Raw genomic sequence first — 23,632 nt, forward strand, 5'->3', positions numbered from 1 at the left:
TTAACAAAACTGTAAACCACCCTGCGATTCTCGGATGAAGGGTGGTATAGAATTATTATTATTATTAATTTGAACACCTCTTAAGCTATCGTAACAAAATTGCTCAGATCAAGGAGCAGGTTTTCGTCTATATTTGCATGTAATTGGACACTGTTTTGAATCAAGATGGCTGTCCTTCAGGGCACAGGGATGACAGAGGTCAGAGTCCCCTTAAAGGATGGTCCAGAGAGCAAGTTGAAATCACAATCCAAGGTCGAAGGGCACACAGGGGTCAATGAGAGATGCAGAATCCAGTCAACAGAGCATGGTCATACACACAGGGAAGTCAGGTTTTCAGAAAGGCAGTGCCAAAGGTAAACAAAAAAACCTGGAATATGAAAGTTGTATTCCAGCAACTTTCCAAGGGACTGAAGGCTTTTTCCCTAGAGCCTGCTAAACCCCATCCTAGGCACAGCTCCCACATGAGGAAACAGCTCCTGAATGGCTGCTATTGCTTGCAATGGTTTCCATAACTGATTTATAGTTTTAGCTGTATTTTATCTTTCGTGTTTTTGTATAACCTGCTTTATACTTTGGGGAAACTATTCTATGATTCTTTGGCAATAAAAGGGTTGCCTGACAGTTTTGTTAATATAAATAATCACAGTGTTTAATTCTGTGAAAGCAAAGTTTCATTATCCGTTTGTTTAATTCTGTAAATTTTTATCTTGCTATCGGTATAGACTAGCATATGAATACATAAAACACAGTTGTGTGCGGAGGAAGGGATGCATTTATATAAGCAGGTCAGAAGAATATGTGCAAGAAGCATTCCGGTTCTTAAAGGAAACAGTGAAACACCTCTGGGGCTTTGAATCATTTGCTAAGATAATATTGACGTTTATATTGTACAGTGGTGCCTCGCAAGACGAAATTAATCCGTTCCGCGAGTCTCTTTGTCTTGTGGTTTTTTCGTTTTGCGAAGCACGGCTATTAGCGGCTTAGCGGCTATTAACGGCTTAGGGGCTTAGCGGCTATTAGCGGCTTAGCGGCTTTAAGAAAAAGGAAACAAACTCGCAAGAACTCGCAAGACGTTTCGTCTTGCGAAGCAAGCCCATAGGGAAATTCGTCTTGCGGAACGACTCAAAAAACGGAAAACCCTTTCGTCTAGCGAGTTTTTCGTCTTGCGAGGCATTCGTCTTGCAGGGCACCACTGTACCAATATTGAAGCCCAATACTGTACCAATCCCAGAGTCCCATCCCTGTTTTCACCGCCTACAATAGGTCTTCACAGGCAACTCTGCAGATGCAATACAGTAAATATGGTGCACAGTTACAAATGACAACACCTCCTCCAAAATACAAAACAGGTTCATATTTTGAACAATATTGTGTGGATACTAAATGTGTAGGAAAGACTACGGTGTTAAGCAGTACATAAATTGTTGAAATGAAATGAAATAAAGGAAGGAAGAAATGAAGATAGCAAATACTGTACTTGTTGCTGAATTGCAGGCACAACCCATGAGCACCGAAGGCTACAATCATGTCTGACACAAACCCAAATCTCTTAATAATAAACACGTGGAAATAAAAAACAAGCAGTACTATTGAATTATATTCTATACTTTTTTTTTTAGGTAACTTAATTGGTTGCTTCACCATTTTTACAGGTACCATTTGCAGGATTAAATTTAACCTACAGGGTATTTACACAAGCAACTAACCAATATAGTATAAAGGAACTGGTATGTTGAGTTTGGATGTGGGAGAATCCCAGTTCCCCTCTGCTCTTGACCACAAAGCTTATTAGATAGCCTAACCCAGTGATTTTTAACTAGAACCATACAGTCTTCTCAGGGGGCGTTCAGGAATTTAGGAAACAAATGGGGCACTTTCAAGATTTTAGACAGCCCCTTCTTCCTTCTTCCAATGGCTTCCGACAGCCAGGGGACAAGAATTGTTGTACACTACTCCCTTGAGGACACACTGGCTCAGGGCTGGCCTAGATGTTCTACTAACTGAAGCAAAAGACAAAATTAAACACAAACTATACAGTGGTACCTTGGGTTAAATACTTAATTCGTTCCAGAGGTCCGTACTTAACCTGAAACTGTTCTTAACCTGAAGCACCACTTTAGCTAATGGGGCCTCCTGCAGCTGCTGCGCCGCCGGAGCATGATTTCTGTTCTCATCCTGAAGCAAAGTTCTTAACCTGAAGCACTATTTCTGGGTTAGTGGAGTCTGTAACCTGAAGCGTATGTAACCTGAAGCATATGTAACCTGAGGTACCACTGTATTCCACAAACAGAAGCCAACTGGACAGGTGGCGAGATCTTAGTTCAACATGGACGAGAATACGTTGTCCCAGCGGCGGAGCAAGCTGATCGGGCGCCTGGGGCAGGAGGTGGGCGGACCGTTTGGGGCAGCGGGGAGCCTGCGTGCACCCAAGCCACCGTGTCTCTCCCAGGCCCTGCAGTGAGTGCCGCCCGCCATTTTGTCACCCCCCTCAGTGGTGACACCTGGGGCGACCCACCCCCACCACACACCCCTTCCTCCGCTCCTGCGTTGTCCACAACAACACCTGAGGGCAGCAGGTCATCTCAGGGTAAGGTGAGTGGTGCAGGCAGAAGAAAAACAGGTCCTCAAAGAAAGAGCAAATAACGCTCAAATAAAAATTCCCATTTCTTGGAGAACGTGTTTTTTTCTTTGCTGCACAAGCTTCCAAAACTCACCAGCCCATATTATCACATCTTTTCCTACCACAGCCAATTCTCCATTCTGCCACCTATAAGAGCAATTCAATAACCACTCGCCTAACCTTGGGTAGCCTCAGGGATGTTGGCCTGAGCTCCCTGAGGGAAAGGTGGGGAACAAATGTGAAAAATAATATGCATCAAGCACTTAACTGAACCCGTTACGAGAGCTGTGCTTTCTTAGTGCAAGGAAGTGTGGATACTTAGTGTGGATACTTGTGCTATCACGAAGTAATGCGAACATCTGCTATAAATTAAGTACAAGACCCAGAAACACATGTATTACAAGATTCCATAGTAACCCAAAAGGCGAATCCTGCTTCTCGCCCTCTCCCTCAGATCTCCAGAGTTGTTAAATTTGCATGCAAATATGTTATAGGTGCAAATGTGCTAAATAAATGTGATTAATGTTAGTAGCTGAAGAAGTCAAATCCCCATGACTAGAATAGGTATTTTATTTACTGGTTCAAACAACAGCAAACAAAGGATTTTAATTACATATCTCCAAGACTGAAACTGCTCAGTATTCCCAATTGTCTGCCAAAAATATATTTATGGAAATGAACTGTTGAGGCATCTCAGTGATCTTAATTTTTTTTTAAAGAACATATCTGATAATGCATGCAGTTACTTTTTCTTAAAGCAATCTTTATAGCAACCATAAGTTACAGCCAATAAAAAAGGAACCAGGTCATATAAGGAGGTTGCATACATATCATACCTTTAAACCATGTGGCTTCCCCCAGAGAATCCTGGGAACTGTAGCTTATCTCTCAGAGAGCTACAATTCCCAGTACCCTTAACCAACTACAGTTCCTTGGATTATTTGGGGAAAGCGGCGCTGTGGTCTAAACCACAGAGCCTAGGACTTGCCGATCAGAAGGTCGGTGGTTAGAATCCCCGCGATGGGGTGAGCTCCCGTTGCTCGGTCCCTGCTCCTGCCAACCTAGCAGTTCAAAAGCACGTCAAAATGCAAGTAGATAAATAGGTACCGCTCTGGCGGGAAGGTAAACAGCGTTTCCGTGCGCTGCTCTGGTGGCTACATGACCCGGAAGCTGTCTGCAGACAAACGCCGGCTCCCTCGGCCTATAGAGCAAGATGAGCGCTCAACCCCAGAGTCGTCCGTGACTGGACCTAATGGTCAGGGGTACCTTTACCTTTTATGTGCATTAAATGAATTGGGAAAATGAGGGGATTCTGAATGGCTGTCCTGGTCATAGGTACTCTGAAGATCACACTGATTACATTTAAAATTATTTCAAAGCAAACATGCATGGGGCAGTTCAGAGAAAACATAAGCAGAACTGTGCTGTTAACCTATTTTGACAACAAACAGAACATCAGATTGGCAGGTCATTTGTTCCTGACTAATAAAAACAATCAACATTTAAAAAAACCTTCCTTCAGTACAGACTAGGCAACATAGATGTCTAATGGAATTTCTTTTAAACACATTTCATATTTCAAACACTGATTCGATAAACGTTATTTCTGTCAATCAAGACCGCGACTGTGCTGGCTTTTAATGGCTAAAGCTAGGCAGATCTGAATAATTCAAATGTTCTATATTATGAAATAATGTGTCTGATTTGAAGGTTATTGTGAACATGACTTTATATATATAGAGAGAGAGAGAGATTACATGTGTGATCATGTTTACTGTTTTTAATATATTTCTTCTTTCTAATGCTGTTGTGAAAAACACAGACTATCAATGAGGCTGGCCTCAGGACAAAAATATATAATTTTATTTGGATTACTGTTTAATAGAAGATATGCAGCACAAGCCATTGCCTGTTTAGTCAAAGTAAACCACAGTATTATTTGTATGTCGCCCATCTGACTGGGTTTCCCTAGCCACTCTGGGCAGCTCCCAACAGACTATTAAAAACATGATAAACATTAAAAACTTCCCTAAATAGGGCTGCCTTCAGATGTCTTCTAAAAGTCAGTTTATTTCCTTGACATCTGATGGGAGGGTGTTCCACAGGGCGGGCACCACTACCGAGAAGGCCCTCTGCCTGGTTCCCTGTAGCTTGACTTCTCACAGAGAGGGAACCGCCAGACGGTCCTCGGAGCTGGACCTCAGTGTCTGGGCTGAATGATGGGGGTGGAGATACTCCTTCAGGTATACTGGGCCGAGGCCGTTTAGGGCTCTAAAGGTCAGCACCAACACTTTGAATTGTGCTTGGAAACATACTAGGAGTCAATGTAGATCATTTAAGACCATTATTATTATTATTATTATTATTATTATTATTATTATTACTACCCTGCCCACCTGACTGGGATGGCGCATCCACTCTAGGCTGTTTCCAACAGATTAAACCTTCCTTAGAAAGCATACATAGGATTGTGGCTTTCACCTGTTCGTAAAAGCTCACATCAGGTGTGCTCTTATGGTTTTCATACTCATAAACTCAGCATGCAGACCAAAGACTACAAAGCAAACTCTCGATTGTATGCATCCTTCTTTAGGAGCAAGTGCTACAGGTCTCAGTAGGACTTACTTCTTAGTGAATCTGCACAGGAATGAGCTCCAAGTATTGTCAACATATCCGTACAAATGAAGCATTACCCATGTCATTGTGATACCTTGCTACCTGTGTATAAACCATGTGGCTTTGAGGAGTTGTGCTGCCTTATAATGGAGGGCCATGTTCATACTGAGAATGCCTACTAGTATGACAACATGTTTCCGTAAATACAGAACGGATTGAAATATGATGTTGCACATCTAGGCTGCAATCCTGCCCTGAACTGTGAGCACGCAGTTCCCAGGAAAAACAGCATGACATGCACTTATAACATTTGGGTGCAAAAACCATTGGGCTGGCAATATTTTTAGCAAGGGAGAGACCACCTATTTGGCTCTTGTTATATGCCTGTTTCAAAAGGAGGAAATCAACTTGATTTTGATTCTAATGCATCCAGTGACATTCTCATTTTTTTAAGTTTTAAGTATATTCTCACTATGCAAAAAGTTTGCTAAATTGAAGATATTCCATCAAAAGGAAGCGATAGGAAACAGCCTACTGATTTGTTTGAAAGTAGTGCAGCTTGGCAGTATTAAATGCTTGCACACAGAGGTTTTTTTATTTAAAAAAGATGGAATAAATCTTCTGCCAATTTAACTTAAATCTCAGCAATTTTTCTGATAAGAACTGGATAGGTTGCATGCTTACCTCTTTCTCTATTTTAAGCAACTTCTTCACAGCCACCTCCTTGTCCTGGGATACCCATCGGGCTCGATACACACTCCCGAAACTCCCTCCGCCGCAGTTTTCAAAGAACTGCAAGTCATCAAATTTAATTTGCACAAATGAAGCACCGAGAGACAACATCTCATAATGACAAAATAACCACGGCAAAACCTGCAAGGAAAAAAAGGGAGGGGGACAAAGAAATCTCCAGTTATGCTTTCGTTGCCATGGTTCACCTATTCTGAACTTTCCCTTTAGTACGATAATGCAAACAAGATACGAATGGTATAAAAAGCGGTGGCACTCACACTGTATATTCCGTCCAGACCCTTGAAGCTATTATCTGTGGATAAACGGCTAAAAAATCAACCGCATTCTCTGCTATTTTCAGATGCTGGGACCACAGGAAAAGGCTCTGCGTATGTGTGCTCAGTTCCCTTATAGTGACGTACACTGTCAAAAGGAAAGCTCACTTGCAACTGTTAGCTTGCCTAGGAGTTCTGGAATCTGGGGTATGCCATGTATCCATGTCGTGATCACTTCTCGAGAATTATACATAACCTAAGCTCCTGAATATTCTGGCACAACAACAACTTTAGACCTCTCCAGACCAAGAGCTCTGTCTGCAAATGTTCACTAAGGTAGAAGCATATGTTATATGCGGCGGAGGGAAAAGTTGGCCAAAACACAAGTCTGTTCCAGAAGTGGCTTAGTTATGCCTTCAACAGCAAGTGCAGAATAATTTATCTTGCTTGCAATACACAAAAACCCTATGAGTACGTGAAGGCACACTTCTTCTTTCTTATTCTTTTAAAAGAAGAAGAAGAGGAGATATCATATTTCTTGCCAGCGGAACAGAACATTCTTGTTCTAAGTCACGGGGTCTCTTCAAATAATCTTTAATATTATTATCCAGCCTATTGCTGGATCACTTAAGAAGACTGACCCCTGACCAAAAGAAGTTATCAAGCTCAAAAATCCATATATGTCAGGTTCATGTTGAAAGCAAAGTCTAAAAGTAAGCTTTCAGGGGAAACCCAGTGTAGCTTAAAAAGCTGGCACAAGCTCACAGCGACTACATTTCTCTGTACATCCAACTTAAGAGATTTTTTTATAGTACAAAACAGTGCAAAAATTAGTACAAAAGTAGCACAGCCACATGGGCTCCTGTAGAAATTCTTGTATGATTTTGCACAGAATAAGGTGCTCTTGTGAATGCACAACTAACCTTTCAGTCTGAACTGGCCTCACTAGTTGAGAGGGATGCTATGTGTGATCATTTTCTAGACACCAGGAAATCTCCACCAATTCCACACCTGTTCACACACCACTTAACATTAACCTGTGCGGTGCTGCTTAAAATAAATAAAGTTAACAGTTTGGAGAATTAAGTGATACAGTCCTGCCTCGGCCTGTTTCTTGACGAAGATATATGTGTGCATAAGCATTGTATTTTTAATTCAGAAGTCAGATTGAGAAGCTACTAGTTCTAGATTCAAAATCCTTTTGAGGTTCCATGCCTGCTGCTGGCCAACAAAGTGGACTAGTACCATTATTTCCCTATTACAAAATGGGTAAGGGGACCAGAGTCCAAGTCACAGAGACTTGCAAGAGCTGCAGATAGGAGTTTGCGACTCAAGTGAAGTTTCCAACTAGTGACTTGCAATGCAATTGAGTACTTACCATGTTTGGTGTTTTGTATTAGCAAATAAAATGCTACCCTATCCTATGTAAGGATCTGTGAAACCTCATTGCAAATACTTAGGCACATGTCTAAGTTTAGCTATACAAGTATCAAAGACAATGGATATTAGAGACAATTGAATTTCCCTTACGTATGTACACTCACACTACGGTTGCGTAAGTGCGCATGACGTTCAATTTCAGTTGACTCATCTTCAGTTGAACCCAATCCCAACCCTAGCAATAAGCTCATAGATCAGATGAAAAGAAGAAATGGAGCAAAATGTAATCAGCATATTGATGGCATATGCAAAACACATGATTGTGCAAGCTCCCATGGCTCCATATATAGACTAGAATAAGGGTAAGGATAAAATGGACCCAGCCAGGAAGTAATGCAATCACTAAAATGGGAATGCCACAATATTACCTACTAAGTCTCACAGTGGCAACAAGGGAAGAGCCACAGCTCAGTAATAGAACATTTGCTTTGCATGCAGAATATCTGAGGCTCAGGTCCCAGAATCTGCAGGTAAGACTCTCTCTGACAGTAGAGGCTGAACAAAGCCATCATGGCTACTAGCTGTTGATAGCATTATCTTCCATACATTTTTGTCTGATTCTTGTTTAAACTCATCCAAGTTGGTAGCCATCACTTCCTCAGTCACTCCCATCCTACAAAACCTAGGTCATGCACTGAGATCTGCCCTGTTTTCTGATGATGCAAAGAATTCACCAAGCTTCACTGCAGTCTCTTTATCCACATTTGAACTCCCTCGTCATCCCGGATCAGCACCAAAACTGGTCTAATTACCGTAATTATGGGCTGAAAACCCTCAACTATGCATTTGCAAGGGGGTCAGAACTAGATGACCCACAGGGTCCCTTCAAACTTTATGATCCTGTGATTTATTGTTCAGTGACAAATTGGAAAATGCAGACATTATAGGTGGGGCCAAACTCCTACACATCTCCATTTCTAAGCTCATTTGGAATTAATGTTTCGCTGGAATCAAGGAAAGCTGCTTCCAAGAACAAGTGTTTAGAATAAACACTTCCATCTCTTCAAATGCAAGTATTTCACTTATCTATTCCAAGAGCTAGTTACTTCCATCTTACATCTCTCTAAGCTACATCTTCTGTGGCAATTTTCACGAGGAAGAAGGAGACAACATCCTGAACCTCTCCAGTGTTCCATGGTCCTGTCATTTGCCGAAATACAATTGGGAACTCCTAGCTACTATTGTATGAGAACCATGGGGAAGGTTATGGAGATTGGCTTTGTTGCCTGCAGCAGATTAGTAACACATGATGTGCATTTGAAGGAATGGTTCTGTCATTATCCATCATATAAAGACATTTCTAAAGTATCCATCACCTTATGAAAAGGACGTGCTTTGTTTTGGCAAGGTGACAGCTGCTTTATAAGTGTCTCTATAGGATGGATTGAACTTCAATTTTGATCTAAATAAGTTAATGTGGCCCGAGACTTTTTATTTAAAAATACCCCCAAACACTGCAAGATGTGAGCTTATGTTCTGTGGATTTGTTGAGAGTGATAGGTGAGTTTTTCACTTCCTGACAATTATTATTTTTATAGCTTAGAAAATATTGTCTTCCGCACCATGGAGAAAAGAATCCGAGACCTTTTGTTGCATTTTGTATTTCAATTTTAATGCCCAGCAGTCTATTGTCATGTGCGCTTTGTATATCCAACTCTTTTAACAACAGCACGTCCAGTTCAATATAGTTAAATAGATGCTCAGTGGGTTCCTGTTATCTGATAGCTTGCCTTTATACCTACTCTAGCTATAGGATTCACTTGCTCTAAAGTAAGAATAAGCCAGCATAGGAAAGAGGAAACCCTGTGCACATTATAGTATAGCGGCAGGCTAAAGAGTTCCTTTTCTCCCTTTGGAAAGCTAAAGTTTGGCTCCTGGCTTCCTTAAAATATTATTTGCAGGGGGAGAAATACTGTTTTAAGATCTTAACCTTCAACAGAGATAGGAGCCACACTCCAGGTTTGTAGAGAGTGACTCATTTAGTTGTTGGTATATGGTTAATAAAAATTGTCACCTGGTAATTATGCAGTGAAGCTTTATTAATTCTGTTCTTTTTTTCAATCTAGCACACAAAAGGGATTTGCTTTGCTACATTCTATGGGCTGGCTGGGCTTGGGAAAAAGCTGATTGCCTTTAAAAAGTAATGACTGCCTCTAGGTAATAAAGGAGGCAAGTTTTTATTACTTGAAAAAACACATTTTCTCTCCGCATAAGACCTACCGTATCTATGTGCCACAACTGATGTTCGTTCATTTAAAAAAAAAAACTATTGCCAGGTGGTAAATTTTGTGGGCTTCTTTGCAAAGCTGAACTTGAACCCTGGAGATGTGTGCCATTTCCCCCCTTCCAATGAAATCTATTGTTCAGTGTCAGGAAATCCTGTATGCTGTGGTTGCCACTCTATTGGGACTCCAGCTCCCATCATCCCAAGCCAGCATGGCCAAGGGGCAGGGATGATGGGAGCTGTTGTTAGGCTACTTCTGGAAGGCCAAAGTTCCCCCATCCCTGCCCTAAAAGGATCCCAATGCTTCCTTAAGAGGTTTATCTGAAATGGAAGGGAAAATTGCAACGGCAGCCAAAAATCCGATGGAACGAGAATTCACATTTTATGCATGCTTATGATTTCATAACACAATTATGTTATAACTGTATTGTCACAGATTATTGCAGTTGAATATATTATGCTTGCCACTATGGCTCACGGAAGCCTCTTTCTGCACCCTTAATACTCATGGTGAATGTGAGCAGAAGGTGCTGTTTTCCCTGGCAATAGTGAATCTACATTCAGAAGGGCATTATGAACATTGATCATGGTCTATGCTACTATCCTGATCCATCTTCTATTTAGAGGGATGATGAACTGCGCACATAAATGCCTAACCCAGCAAATGGTCAAGTTAATGAAGGAGATTGTGCATAGCCCAAGTCAGAAAACCTCCCTCGTCCTCTGCTGATTTTCTGACTAGATCTAGTCACAAATTGCAGTTTGGCTCAGAGTTTAAGGCTTTTACGCTGAAATTCTAACCAGGGAGTAAGTCCCACTGAGCTCAATGGGGTCATTTTTGAGCAGGCGTGTATTGGATTGTCCTTTTGGGCAGGGGCGGAGGAAGGGGGTGCGGTGGGGGCAGGCCGCCCCAGGTGTCACCACTGAGGGGGTGACAAAATGGCGGGCAGCACTCACCGCGGGGCCTGCAGTGCGCCCGTGGGAGAGACACAGTGGTTGGGCGCCCACAGGCTCTGCGCTGCACCAAACGATCCGCCTGCTGCCTCCCCCTCAGCTGTAGGGTAACTGAGTGGGAGGAGGCAGGCAGACTCCTCGGAGGCCCCATGGAGCGGCCTGCCCCAGTTGGCTCCACCCCACGGCGCAGCACACACGCGCCGCTCCAGGTGCCCAATCAGCTTGCCCCACCCCTGTTTTCAGGTTGCTTACTTTCTTATGTTCCTGACATTTTTTGATTAACAATTTATTTACTTTTTTAACTGGGCTTTATTATCACTGTATTTTACCTTAAGCATAACTAAGATGGGCAAATGGGTAAAAATTGTTTTTTTTTTTAAATACAGCAGCCACAGCTGGTATGGAAAAATCCAGTTTCCTTCTTTGCCAAAGCTTTCAGGCCTATGAAACCCTACATGGCTTGGAGCCATCCAGTGTTGAGTAAAGGGGCACAGCTTCAACCAGTCCCCCCCCCCCCCGCCCCCAGAAGTTATTCCAAAGGAGAATGGTCTTCTTCAGCTGGAACTCACCAGAACTCAGTTCTGGCACCTCTCTGGTGGGTGCCATTGCCATTTATAAGAGAACAAGGGAGGTGTTCCTGGTGAGCTCTGGCACCTCTTTTTCTAGAAAAATAGTGCTGTAGAAATCGTTTCCCATAAAGGCCCACCAAAGTCTGTGGTTGTTGCCAGTTCAGGAGTAAGGGGAAAGCTGAACATTTGGATAGCTGCCTTTTGAGGTGGTTTCAAGGTGGGTGCAATCGTCAGTGTTCTTTAAGGCGCTGTTCTGAAATGAACACAGGGAGGAGGCTCAGGTTGCTATGGCCCCCCCCAAAAAATATGTGTCAGCCATACTTTGAATTCGGTAACTACAGTAAGCTATCACATGATGATCACCGCTCATCCCAATTTCAGTTCAAACTCATTTTGTCATAAACTGACATTGATTTTTTACACCCATGCCTTGAAACATATTGTAGTTCTGACTTTTGTAAACAGACACAAGATACTGTATTTCCAATTCCATTTTCTTCCTCACTTTAGAGTTGCGCCTTTTGGTTTAGCACCCCTTACTTTTAACTAAATCCAAGCCAAGTCGTAGGCAGTGCAAGCCTAAGCAAGCTTACTCAGAAGTAAGCCCCTCTAAGTTCAGTGGGACTTACTCTCTAGTAAATAAGTTGCAGTGTGGCACCTTTAATCTACCATTTCACAGTCAATTTGGTGACTGTAAATGACAAGCTCGCTAAATGTAAGACATCATATCCCAATATATCACTGTGTGTCTTCAAACTGTAAAAACCATGTATTTTAACAGAGTGCCACATCCATGACAATACATGCACACACAGCTGACTATCATAATAATATTAACTCATTTGGAATTGGAACATTCAGTCACCCAATTCTCCAGGTATCCAATAATTAAATTCTCCTATTTCTAGCTTAGATCTTTAAAATAAAAAGCGATTAAGCCAAAACACTTCGCAGCTTACGGTGATTCCTTTGGAAAGGCATTGTGCCAATGTATTGCCAATAAAGTAGTAACTACATTTGTGCTAGCTTAAAACATACAGCAGAACGTGCCAAGTTTCCTTATTTGGGAAAGAAAACACGCAGTTCCATGGCTTTCGAGGACTTTGGCCATCCATTTTTAGATTCACGATTTCGTATCCCTATACTGCAATTCATCTCTTGGGATTTCAAATGCGGCCCCATTCCAAGCACCCTGAAACAAAATGAACTCACTATTCCTCTAAGTGGTGGAAAGGAATCTATGCAGTATAATGGTGCTGATATGCTACAAAAGGCACAATAAAGCCGGGCTTTCTTAGCAAACACAGCTCTGTTTCAGCAGAAGCAAATCTAAGAACACATATTAGGACTGGCCATCTTTTCCTTCCTCTCCTGTTCATTTCCCCACCCTCAACCCCAGGCATAGATCATGCTACCTTCAGCAGCTGCTCAAGAGCAGAGATAGGTAGGTGAATCTCTTACTGCTAATGACTCTACAAGCAAAAAACCAAAAGTTTAACCAGCCAATTCTCATGTTGTAAAGCAACCTGCTGCAGGCACAAGCACCTTGCCAGAAAGAAAAAAAGAAAACAACGTATTACAAATTTTCTCTCCGGTTTTCCCGAAAGCTGCAGTTACCAAAAAACCCAAAATGAGGCTGATCAGCTAAGAATGACAGAAGCAACACTAAGGCTGCAATCTGGGAGCAAGCCTCCTTAAAATCAGTAGCAATCAGTTCTGAGTAGGGGTGTATAGGAGTGTACAGTAACACGTGAAATGAGGACTGATAATGTTTCGTTTGGGTGTGCAAGGATTCAAGGCATAGCTGTCAACTTTTCCCTTTTCTTGCGAGGAATCCTATTCGGAATAAGGGAATTTCCCTTTAAAAAAGGGAAACGTTGACAGCTATGATGCAGGGGGGGGGGGTTTACTCTTTCGTTGCCAAGTTTTAAGCAGAAGGGATGCGCTGGTACCAACAGCAGTTATGGTGGTTAAGAGAGCATATTTTGCAGCAGGGAGCACTGTTCGAAATTAACCAGGGGCCGGGCGCATTTTGCACCTGGATTTCGACCACTTGTGACCAAGTGAAGATGTCTGGGTGCCAGGATGGCATCTGGCATCTCCACCAGCTGGAGGTGCACGCCTGGGGATCCTTGACTGTCTTCACACACTAATACCCCATCCTGCTGAATTCTACCAGTCATATTTTACCTGCACAATTGGAACGAATTTCTGTGCAGCCGGAACCAGAGCAGTCACCATTAAGAGGTCGGAATAGGCCAATATATATGTGGACTGCTCCTGGATTAAGTGACTTTTCTTCTTTAAGTTCTCAAAGCTCTTAACCTAGTTCAAGGTTGTCATCTGAACTAGCCAGATGTTTAACTGATAATCAACCGCAGTCCATCATCTGAAAAATGGCAACTTTAACCTTGGTTTAAGGCAGGGTAGGCAACCTAAGGCCCATGGGTCGGATGCAGCCCAATCGCCTTCTCAATCCGGCCCGCGGACGGTCCGGGAATCAGCATGTTTTTACATGAGTAGAATGTGTCCTTTTATTTAAAATGCATCTCTGGGTTATTTGTGGGGCCTGCCTGGTGTTTTTACATGAGTAGAATGTGTGCTTTTATTTAAAATGCATCTCTGGGTTATTTGTGGGGCATAGGAATTCATTCTTTCTTTTTTCAAAATATAGTCCAGCCCACCACATGGTCTGAGGGACGGTGGACTGGCCCACGGCTGAAAAAGGTTGCTGACCCCTGGTTAAGGAGCCATTTGACACCTAGCTTATATATCCGAGTTTCTAACACGGGGAGGGAGTCAAAGTGCCTACCGGAACTTTAGGATTTGCCCTAACGCAACAAATCCAGGTGTTTTGGGGTTTTTTTTAAATGGACTTTCTGCAGTTTGGAAAGCAACAGGGAAACCCAATGTAAAGTGTGAAGTGAACAAACGTTTAACAGGAAGCTGTGAAAACACTCTACAAGCAACTTGGGATGAACGCTTGTTATCGTATAACCACCCCGTAAACGAATCGGAACAAACGCTCAATAAGCATAGGATAGCATCTAACCTCTGCAGCACACACTTTCTGCCCGCAAATCAGAATGCTTAAAAAAGTGGGTTGCCTGCAGCAGCCCCTATGACCTGCAAATGCTGTACCCCTTCCACACTGTCTCAGCCCCTCGCCTATAATAGGGGGAATGGATCTTTGCAATTCAAAGAGTCTCACTGACACTCTCATGGAGCTTTAGGAATCACATGAAGGCCCAGACATTTTAACAAGAACAGGGACTATATACGATTTTTATAATGAATAGCGTTTTTTTAAAAAATGAATGCAATTTTAAAATGCCATTTTAGCCGTGCTGCGTGCTGCTATTGCAATTTTACAGTTTTTGAGTAGGCAACTTTAAAATGTTTGAGGTTTGTTTATTATTTTCATATTTCTGCTCTTAGGAATTTTGTTTTAAATTTAAATTAATCAAATTGAAAAGCAGGCTATAAATACTCAGAACCATATCTATTCATGTTTATTCTGAGCATAAGGGTTACCGAATTATCTGAAACATTTAAGCCCTTGGGGGAAAAACACTACATGAATATTAAAAGTATGCAGTCCATATGTACATGTCTCAAAGAATATAGATAAGTCCAATAAATGTGTGAGGTATGAATGATTCAAAATTATTTTAGCTGTTCCAAGTTTTAGCTTAAAGCAAGTATGAGTAGCTTCCTTATTCTTGGAAAATACTATAATCTCTGGCCAGCAGTCCACAGATCTGAAGGAGGCACAGGTAGGTGCTAGGCCCAAAAACTATTCTGCGTTTCTTCCAACCATTGTTCAGCAGTTTAGGAGAACGGAAATTGTATCCAAAAATGACCAAAGGGCGCAGTAAATTTGGGTGAAATCCTGATGTGAACGTCCTTATATTCTACAAGTCATTTTTCCAGTGGTCTGCCATCTGCAGCCTCTTTTCTTCTGCCTGTGTTTCGTCTTAAAAAACAAAACCATGACATCCTCAGCTAAACTTTCTTGCAAACAAGGTGGGGAGACTGCCTACTATGTACTGTGCCTCAAAAAAAGAAGTTAATGTCTTTTAAAGTAAACTACTTTTAAATCAACAAGGTGGAAATAGTTCTTTAAAAAGAAAGCTAACAGGAAGGGCTTCCCTTAAACACAAAATCAACAAGTACACCAATCCCGGGTTTCTATCCAACATAGCGCTGTGTAACTGTCATGAATGTTGCCAAATTAACACATATTTGGTGGGAATGCGCCAAGTCTCGAGCTTGTTTGGTCATATAAATCAGAAACAGCCCCAAAGCAGCAGCACAATTGAAGGGGTCCGCAACACCCCCAGTCATTTTGTCAGAAATGGCAATGAACATGACTTTTTAAAAAAACAAGTTGTGTCCTTTCACCCCCAGAGAGATCATTAGACAAGCAACAACCAGCAGACACGGAATTAATTGTTGACAAGTAAAATTAGCATTGGTGCTATCAAAAATAGATAAGAGTCATGACACATTGGCCAAGGAGACCTGTTTGCCAGCGATAATGCCAATTTCCGCTACAACTGGCTTCCAGAACTTGTGTACATAGTTACATCCCCATCACATGTGGCAGTATGTTCCTAGTCGTACTTTACAACCCTGCCGGCACAAGAGGGAACCAGATCTTACAATATGAGCTAGCCGGACCAAGGTAAAAAAAACGGTGGTTGACCGCCTTCAAAGAAGTATCCCTAAAGTCAGCAGACATGGACCTAAAGGGACAAATCTTGGAGGCTTAAGATCTGGTCCATGCATGTGGCTTTTTCTGGTCAGTAGTGCAAGCAGGTGGGGGGAGGCTGCAGAGAAACACTTTGTGAAGAGAGAAACACCAGCAACAGACGCCTCACAATAATTACCGTAGGTCAAGTGCACCCAATGAAATTCTCAGGAGCCTTAAGGAAGAGACAGAGAAACTGTGTGTGTGTGTTTAAAAAGGTTTTAGCCCACCACTAGGCCCAGTCATCAAGGGATGTGGGTGGCGCTGTGGGTTAAACCACAGAGCCTAGGACTTGCCGATCAGAAGGTCGGCGGTTCAAATCCCCGCAACGGGGTGAGCTCCCGTTGCTCGGTCCCTGCTTCTGCCAACCTAGCAGTTTGAAAGCACATCAAAGTGCAAGTAGATAAATAGGGAAGGTAAACAGCGTTTCCGTGCGCTGCTCTGCCTCGCCAGAAGTGGCTTCGTTATGCTGGTCACATGACCCGGAAGCTGTACGCCGGCTCCCTCGGCCAATAAAGCAAGATGAGCGCCACAACCCCAGAGTCAGCCACGACTGGACCTAATGGTCAGGGGTCCCTTTACCCTTTACCTAGGCCCAGCCATCAGCACTCTCAGGCAGCTGCAAAGGGCCTGAACCCCAGTAACCAGGCCCACTGGTACTGATGCAGGCCCTGAAGCCTGGAGCCTGGTGGTGGCAGCAGCAGTAGAAAGCAGCCATTTTAATTTCCCACTAGTGCCCTGACATGCCATGGCTCCCTTTGTGGATATAACCAATGCCCTCTTACTTAGACCACTTGCGTTTCCATGTTAACAGCTCTTTCGTGTTTTGTTTATGTAGTGATCCCACCTAGGACCAAGTCCATCACCTAAAACCCGGTAGGCTTTACTTCCAAATAAACCTGCCAAGTATCAGGCTGTCAAAATTTCAGGATCTGTTATCAGGGCTTTTCCCCCCAGATGGAACTTGCAGGAACTCAGGTCTGGCATCTCTCAGGTGGGCGCCATTGCCATTCTAAGAGAACAGGTGAGTTCCGGCACCTCTTTTTCTAGAAAAACAGTACTGCACACTTTGTTAATTTGGGGGCATTCTAACTGTTACTTAAAAGGCCAGAATCCATTCTTTATACTTACTGTCAAAAGTAGCGGTGGTGGGAAATATTGCTTAGCAAACTTTGGGGAGTACACAGGGCAAGGGGGTGTCCCCAAACCAGAGCTAAATACCCAAGTTTTCCCTTGCTCGCTTGCCTTTTTTGTTTCTCAACTGGTGCCACTCCAGCTGCTCCTGCTGCAAACTTTTCGACATCCCTACGGGACTAGAAACCCAAAACGAGTCTAACGATTTCCTGCGAGATTACCCGCCAGGATGAGGAATGCCCGAAACCCAGAAGATGACAGGTGGCTTGAATCATCCCTGCGCCCATTCCCAGGGCGGCGCTGCACAGGTATGCGCAATCCTGAAACCCGGGCGGCAGCGGCGGAAGGGCCTGCGGAAGCTGCCCTTCTCCAAACTTCCCAGCAAGTTGCAAGCTACTTTTTTTTTAAAGAGAGGAAAGGCGTGTGTGCCACCAAAGCGGGAACAGGAGAGGGTGTGCGCGCGTGTCCGAGCTAAACGCAGAGAGGCGCTGCCAAGAGCAGGAAATGATCCTTTCAACTTGCTGAGAAACTTACATAAATCCTCTTGGCAGGCAAAGGGGGCTGCGCAAGCCAGACTGCAGCGCTCCCTCCAAGCGCCTGAGGCCGGCTTCAGGGAGGGAAAGAGGACTCTCTTTTCTCCCCCCCCCCCCCCCGGCTGCCCAGACCCCGTATAGGGCGGCCTGTTGCGCAAAGTGGTTTCTTTTCCCGTTCCAAAAGCGCAAAGCCTCGGCGGGGTCGCTCGCCTTTTGGCGCTCAACTGTGCCAAGCGCGCGCCTCCTCCTAACCCCCGAGGCAAACCAAGCCAGGAGCGCGCTCGCTCGCTCGCGCCCGCCATGTCAGCTCCAGACATTCTTGGGGGGACGCGCGTTCATCTCCTCGCAACCCGCCACCCCCACCGCCCACCTCCTTTCCCACCCAGTCAGGAGAAACACCCGGGCTTCTTTCTCCACCCACCACAACGCCGAGCCCGCCAGGCTTTGCAGCAGAGCGCGCTTTCCCTTACCTTCCCGGAGGGACCCGCCGAAGAGGGAAGCGGCCAACTTGTCCCGAGCAACTCCGCTTTCACCCCGCGGGACCTCGGCTGGCTCCCCTGGGCGCGCGCGCGAGCGTGTGAGTGCGAGTGTGCGTGCCCCGGCTCTCCCACGCTTCCGGTTAATGTCACAAGGAGTCACACCACAACCCAGCCTTCCCAAGTACCTTCCGAGCTTGCAAGAACAGCACCACCCCGCGCCCGGCCAGGCTAGGAGCCGAGGGGCAAAGCACGGCCCGCCCACTTGGCGGCTGGCTCCCAGGCAGCTGCGGAGTTTCCCCACATCACTGGGGAGTCGAGGGCGACGTTAATCCCTCGCGCTCTTTCCCGTCCCCGGCACACCGACCGGGGGGGTGGGGGGTGGATAAAAGATACTCGAGAGAGCCAACTTTATATTTAGCCCAACTAAGCCCCTGTCAAATTCGAAGGCAAGAGCCCAACAGAATAGAATAAACTGCATTTCTCCACAGAAATGTTTAAATGCCCTGTTCCGGCCTCGTTTGCAAATCAATGCAAGCCTAACTTACTGTTTTATAAGTACTGCTGAGGCGAGGTCATTTGTGTTTAGAAAAAACGCTTTCCCAAGATTTCCTGGCAAATGGCACCAGCTTTGCTTCTTATTCAAACATCAACAGTTACACACAAAAAAAATATATCTGCGGGAGAGCCTCTATTTGATATAAGGAGACTTGCACATTGCCACGGTGTGGCTAAAAACTCCCCGGTTGCTCCAATCGCGTGCCTTTTTAGAACTTGTGCTTTTGGATTCGACAAAAGTTGGAAGGGAGACATGAACATATTTCTGTTACTTTAATCTAAGGGCCAAACTTCTGGTTGCACTATTTGGTCTCCTAAAGACGACACAAAATAACTGGTCACTCTTCTTTTGAAAGAAAAAGCACCCATGCAACCTTCAGTCTGAATGTGCTCTCACTTCAGGTCTACTGAGAAACAACACAAACAAGCTGCTATTTGCCCCCAAATATGCCGTTTTAAAATACAACTCTGTAATGCGGAGCTACAACATAAAAACTCCCACCAAAGCAGCATCATTTTTTTCCTCCTACTCTTAATGTAATAATTAAGGTTGGGGTGTAACTCACAGAACTTGAATCACCACATGACATGCCTACCCAGCAGCAGACAGAAATTGTTGGCTTTGATTTGGTTTGTCAGTGTTCCTCAGGTGTTTTCAGTGTGGGGGTGGGGGGGCATGTCTAGAAGAGATCCACTCATTTGTGTGCAGGTAGCAAAAGTGGGCAACCTGTGGCTCTTGGCCTAATTATCATCATCATTATTATTATTATTTATTAAATTTCTATACAGCCCTATACCCGTAGATCTCAGGGCGGTTCACAACATAAGGTCATGCAGCTCTCAAATTAATGCAAGTGGCAAGGGAATTTTTAATTTCATCTACTGCGCCCGCCCCTTGGTGCTGATGTAGTATATGTTGCTGTTGTTCATTCTGCTGCCTGGTCTTTGACCGCAATAAAAGACCGATTGATTGAACAGCAGAGAGACAGAGAAAGGGATGATGCAAAGACAGATAAAACAGTCTTTTCGTTCTGCCCCTGGCCATCGTTGACTTTGGACCCAGACTCCTACCGGCCTGTGTTGCCTGACCAAGTGAATGTGGTAGCCCTAAACTGCCTGCTGCTGCTGCATGCAAGGATTTGTGGACTGAGGTGCTGAACAAAGCCAACAATTGTAAGAGAAGAATAACAGTGACCGTATCCCTGGATCACCTGTCACTTCTTGGAACTTTGTGCTTGGCCTTGAGGTCACTAGGTCTGCTCCACAGCTTTGAGTACCAGTCATGTATGGAGAAGCTTCTTCTTGTTGTTGTTTAGTCATTTAGTTGTGTCCAACTCTTTGTGACCCCATGGACCAGAGTCTTCCACTGCTTCCCGCGGTTTGGTCAAACTCATGTTTAGTAGCTCCGAGAACACTGTCCGACCATCTTGTCCTCTGTCGTCCCCTTCTCCTTGTGCCCTCCATCTTTCCCAACATCAGGGTCTTTTCCAAGGAGTCTTCTCTTCTCATGAGGTGGCCAAAGTATTGGAGCCTCAGCTTCAGGGTCTGTCCTTCCAGCGAGCACTCAGGGCTGATTTCCTTCAGAATGGATAGGTTTGATCTTCTTGCAATCCATGGGACTCTCAAGAGTCTCCTCCAGCACCAGAATTCAAAAGCATCAATTCTTTGGCGATCAGCCTTCTTCATGGTTCAGCTCTCACTTCCTTACATCACTACTGGGAAAACCATAGCTTTTACTATACGGACCTTTGTCGGCAAGGTGATGTCTCTGCTTTTTAAGATGCTATCTAGGTTTGTCATTGCTTTTCTCCCAAGAAGCTAAGTAAACGCAATTATCAGTAGCAGTTAGTGGGGCAGCCTTGCTTATCCGGCTTCCCAGTGCAGTACCCAAGATGGGAGAGGCCGCAGTGCTGTTGGTGTGGGTGCAGCAGCAGCAGCAGCAGCAGCAGCAGCAGAATGGCTCAGCTGCTGCAGCAACCTCACTTTGACCTTGTCTTGGTTACCAGCAGCCACCTCTGCATTAGGAAGCCAGGTAATGAAAGCAACCCCACTCTGCACTGCTGGGAATAATGCACCACAATTTGGAAGGGTCTCCGATGCAAGGTAACCAGAGTGAAGTTGGACGGAGGATGGTGTTCTAAAAGTGGGTGGGTGGTTGTTGTTTATTTAACACCTGCCCACTTCCTGCTGGGGATTAAACTTTCAGTGACAGGTCCTGTCCCCCAGCACCACATTTGCAGAGGGAAACAATTAGTCTAATCCACTATCTGAGATCAATGGATTCTGAGGTATTCCACAGGCCCTGGGGAAATTTTCCTGCTGGTGTGGCTGTTGAAATTCTGGTGGCTTTGTAGAATGCAGAGCTGACACAATTGCTTCCAAGCGCCATCTCTCCCAATGAGCAGAACCCTCTTGCATATGCCCCCCACCCCAGGGCAACGAAGCAGTCTGGGAGATGGCTTGACTGCAAGTAGCAAAAGCGTTTTGTTTTAAATCCTCCTGAAAAAATTATCAGCATTTTTGTGCTAATTTATCTTATGATACAGATGTTTGTATGCAATTTTGCCTAATATGCACATTTTTGCAGAACACTTTCCAACAGAATGCATCTTTGTATGTTATTTTCACCGATAGTGCGTGTATTTTTGTGCACATCACTTGGCTAGAGAAATGCAAAATTAATAGAAGTGCTAATTAAGATGGCCTGTGTTTTGATCCACATGTTGTCCCGGAAAATGCAACTTAAGTAGGCCTGTCTTTAAACAACCAAATGGAATTTCCCCCTGATCTCTATAAACGCAAGCAAGAGCTCATTATTGAGCCAGTAACTGAAATGTGTTGTTACCTGTGGCTAACTTCAGTTGGTACAAAATATGCTTGCTAACTGACATGGTACATTGCACATACAGTGGTACCTCAGGTTACATATGCTTCAGGTTACAGACTCCGCTAACCCAGAAATAGTGCTTCAGGTTAAGAACTTTGCTTCAGGATGAGAACAGAAATCGGGCTCCGGCGGTGCAGCAGCAGCAGCAGGAGGCCCCATTAGCTAAAGTGGTGCTTCAGATTAATAACAGTTTCAGGTTAAGAATGGACCTCCGGAACAAATTAAGTACTTAACCTGAGGTACCACTGTATATTATGCCAGTACTGTACTGTGCCATTTTTGGTGGTTTCTGTTTTGGTGGCCCAGTTCAAAGAACTGATTTTGACAGTGCTGTTTTTCTAGAAAAAGAGGTGCTGGAGGTCACCATGAATGCTTAGAATGGCCTCTTAGAATGGCAATGATGCCAACCTGAGAGGTGCCGGAAGTAGATTCATGTGAGTTCTGGCTGGAGAAAAGCCCTGGGTTTTGACATGGGCGTAGCCAAGTGGGGGGTAGGGGACAACTGCCCCCCCAAATCAATACAAATCAATGCAAATATGAGGTTCTGCCCCCCAACAAAAGCCTGCCCCCCTGAAAAATCCTGGCTACACCCATGGATCTTGACCTCAGTACTTGAAGGGTCACCTCTCCCCTCAGACCCTGGCATCTTCATCTGAGGTCCTTCTTCAAGGGCCCCCTGCCAAGTGAGATAAGAGCCTTCTTGGTAGTGGCACCCACCCTGTGGAACTCCCTCCCATCAGATGTCAAGGAAATAAACAAGTATCTGACTTTTAGAAGACATCTGAAGGCAGTCCTGTTTAGGGAAGCTTTTAATGTTTGATGTTTTATCACGTTGTTGTTGTTGTTGTTCTGTTGGGAGCCACCCAGAGTGGCCGGGGAAACCCAGCCAGATGGGCAGGGTAACATTATTATTATTATTATTATTATTATTATTATTATTATTATTATTATCATTAGCCTCTGAGGGAAGTAGCTTTATTTATCAGTGGCATCTTGGTAGCTTCCCATATTTAACATCCAACACTCTCTCTTTCACATACACACAAAGCACAACTCATTCTACCTCTGTGGTAGGTGATGCGAGCAGCAGGAATTTCGAAACTTCATCTCCCTGCAACCTCTCTCTTCCGTCTCCCCACACTCCTTGGTTGGTTAGAGGCTAATCACCTAGGAGTGGTGGGTCCCAGAGAACAGGTGTGGGGTCTGGCTAAATGGGAAGCCCCTAGACTGGAAGTTCCCTTCTCTGCCCCTCGTATCACCCCACTGATGTTTATTACTGGCTGCTGCTAACTACAGGAGCAGCTGTGGCCTTTTTGACTCACCAATATAGATCTCTGGGTATTCATATCTCAGAAAAAATATTGCATGACTGTTGAATGTGACTATTCCGCTCACCTCTCTCTACCACCTCCCCACACCTTTTAGTCTGAGGCAACTGTGAATTTATTCAAGCAGCTTGCTAATATATTGACATAGAGCACTCTGACGCACACAGGCAGTTGCCTCAGCCTCACTTCATAATTAAATCGATGTCTGCATCTTAGTCCATAGGGCAGGATGCCTCAGGGGAGGACTCATAAATAATGTTAAGGGCGCCAAGACCAGTTTTAAAACACAAGCTAGGTGGTTTTATGAATTTTATCAGCTATGCCAAACATCAAGCTATTCCCCGGTCTGGATCTTGAATAGGTTGAGACCAGTCATTCAAACTGCAATGCAATAAAATACAACATAAGAAACAAAAGTGTTAAGTTGTGGGTGAACATATCAGACGACACAGCGATTCTTCAAACAGCTCTTGTTTATTCACAGGCCAGGACAGAACTGAACAGAAGGGTTCAGTCAGCCTGCTTATATAGAG

The 23,632-nt window shown here is 44.2% G+C and overlaps 1 protein-coding gene across 4 annotated transcripts in view; it reads right to left on the bottom strand.

The window, feature by feature from the left end:
- The window catches only part of MAP3K20 (mitogen-activated protein kinase kinase kinase 20), a 108,308-nt gene extending 89,657 nt beyond the window's left edge, over positions 1-18,651 (bottom strand). For 2 of the 4 annotated variants that reach the window (XM_028749518.2, XM_077916975.1), the window contains exons 1-2: positions 18,321-18,508; positions 5,921-6,109 (exon numbers count right to left, since the gene is read on the bottom strand). In XM_028749518.2, the coding sequence (XP_028605351.2) occupies positions 5,921-6,079 (159 nt within the window). In that variant the 5' untranslated portion in view covers positions 6,080-6,109; positions 18,321-18,508. The other 2 variants (XM_077916970.1, XM_077916968.1) reach the window with 2 other exon arrangements.
- Between the last annotated feature and the right edge of the window lie 4,981 nt (positions 18,652-23,632).

The sequence above is a fragment of the Podarcis muralis genome, chromosome 1 (assembly GCF_964188315.1).
Source record: "Podarcis muralis chromosome 1, rPodMur119.hap1.1, whole genome shotgun sequence".
Lineage (NCBI taxonomy): Eukaryota > Metazoa > Chordata > Lepidosauria > Squamata > Lacertidae > Podarcis > Podarcis muralis.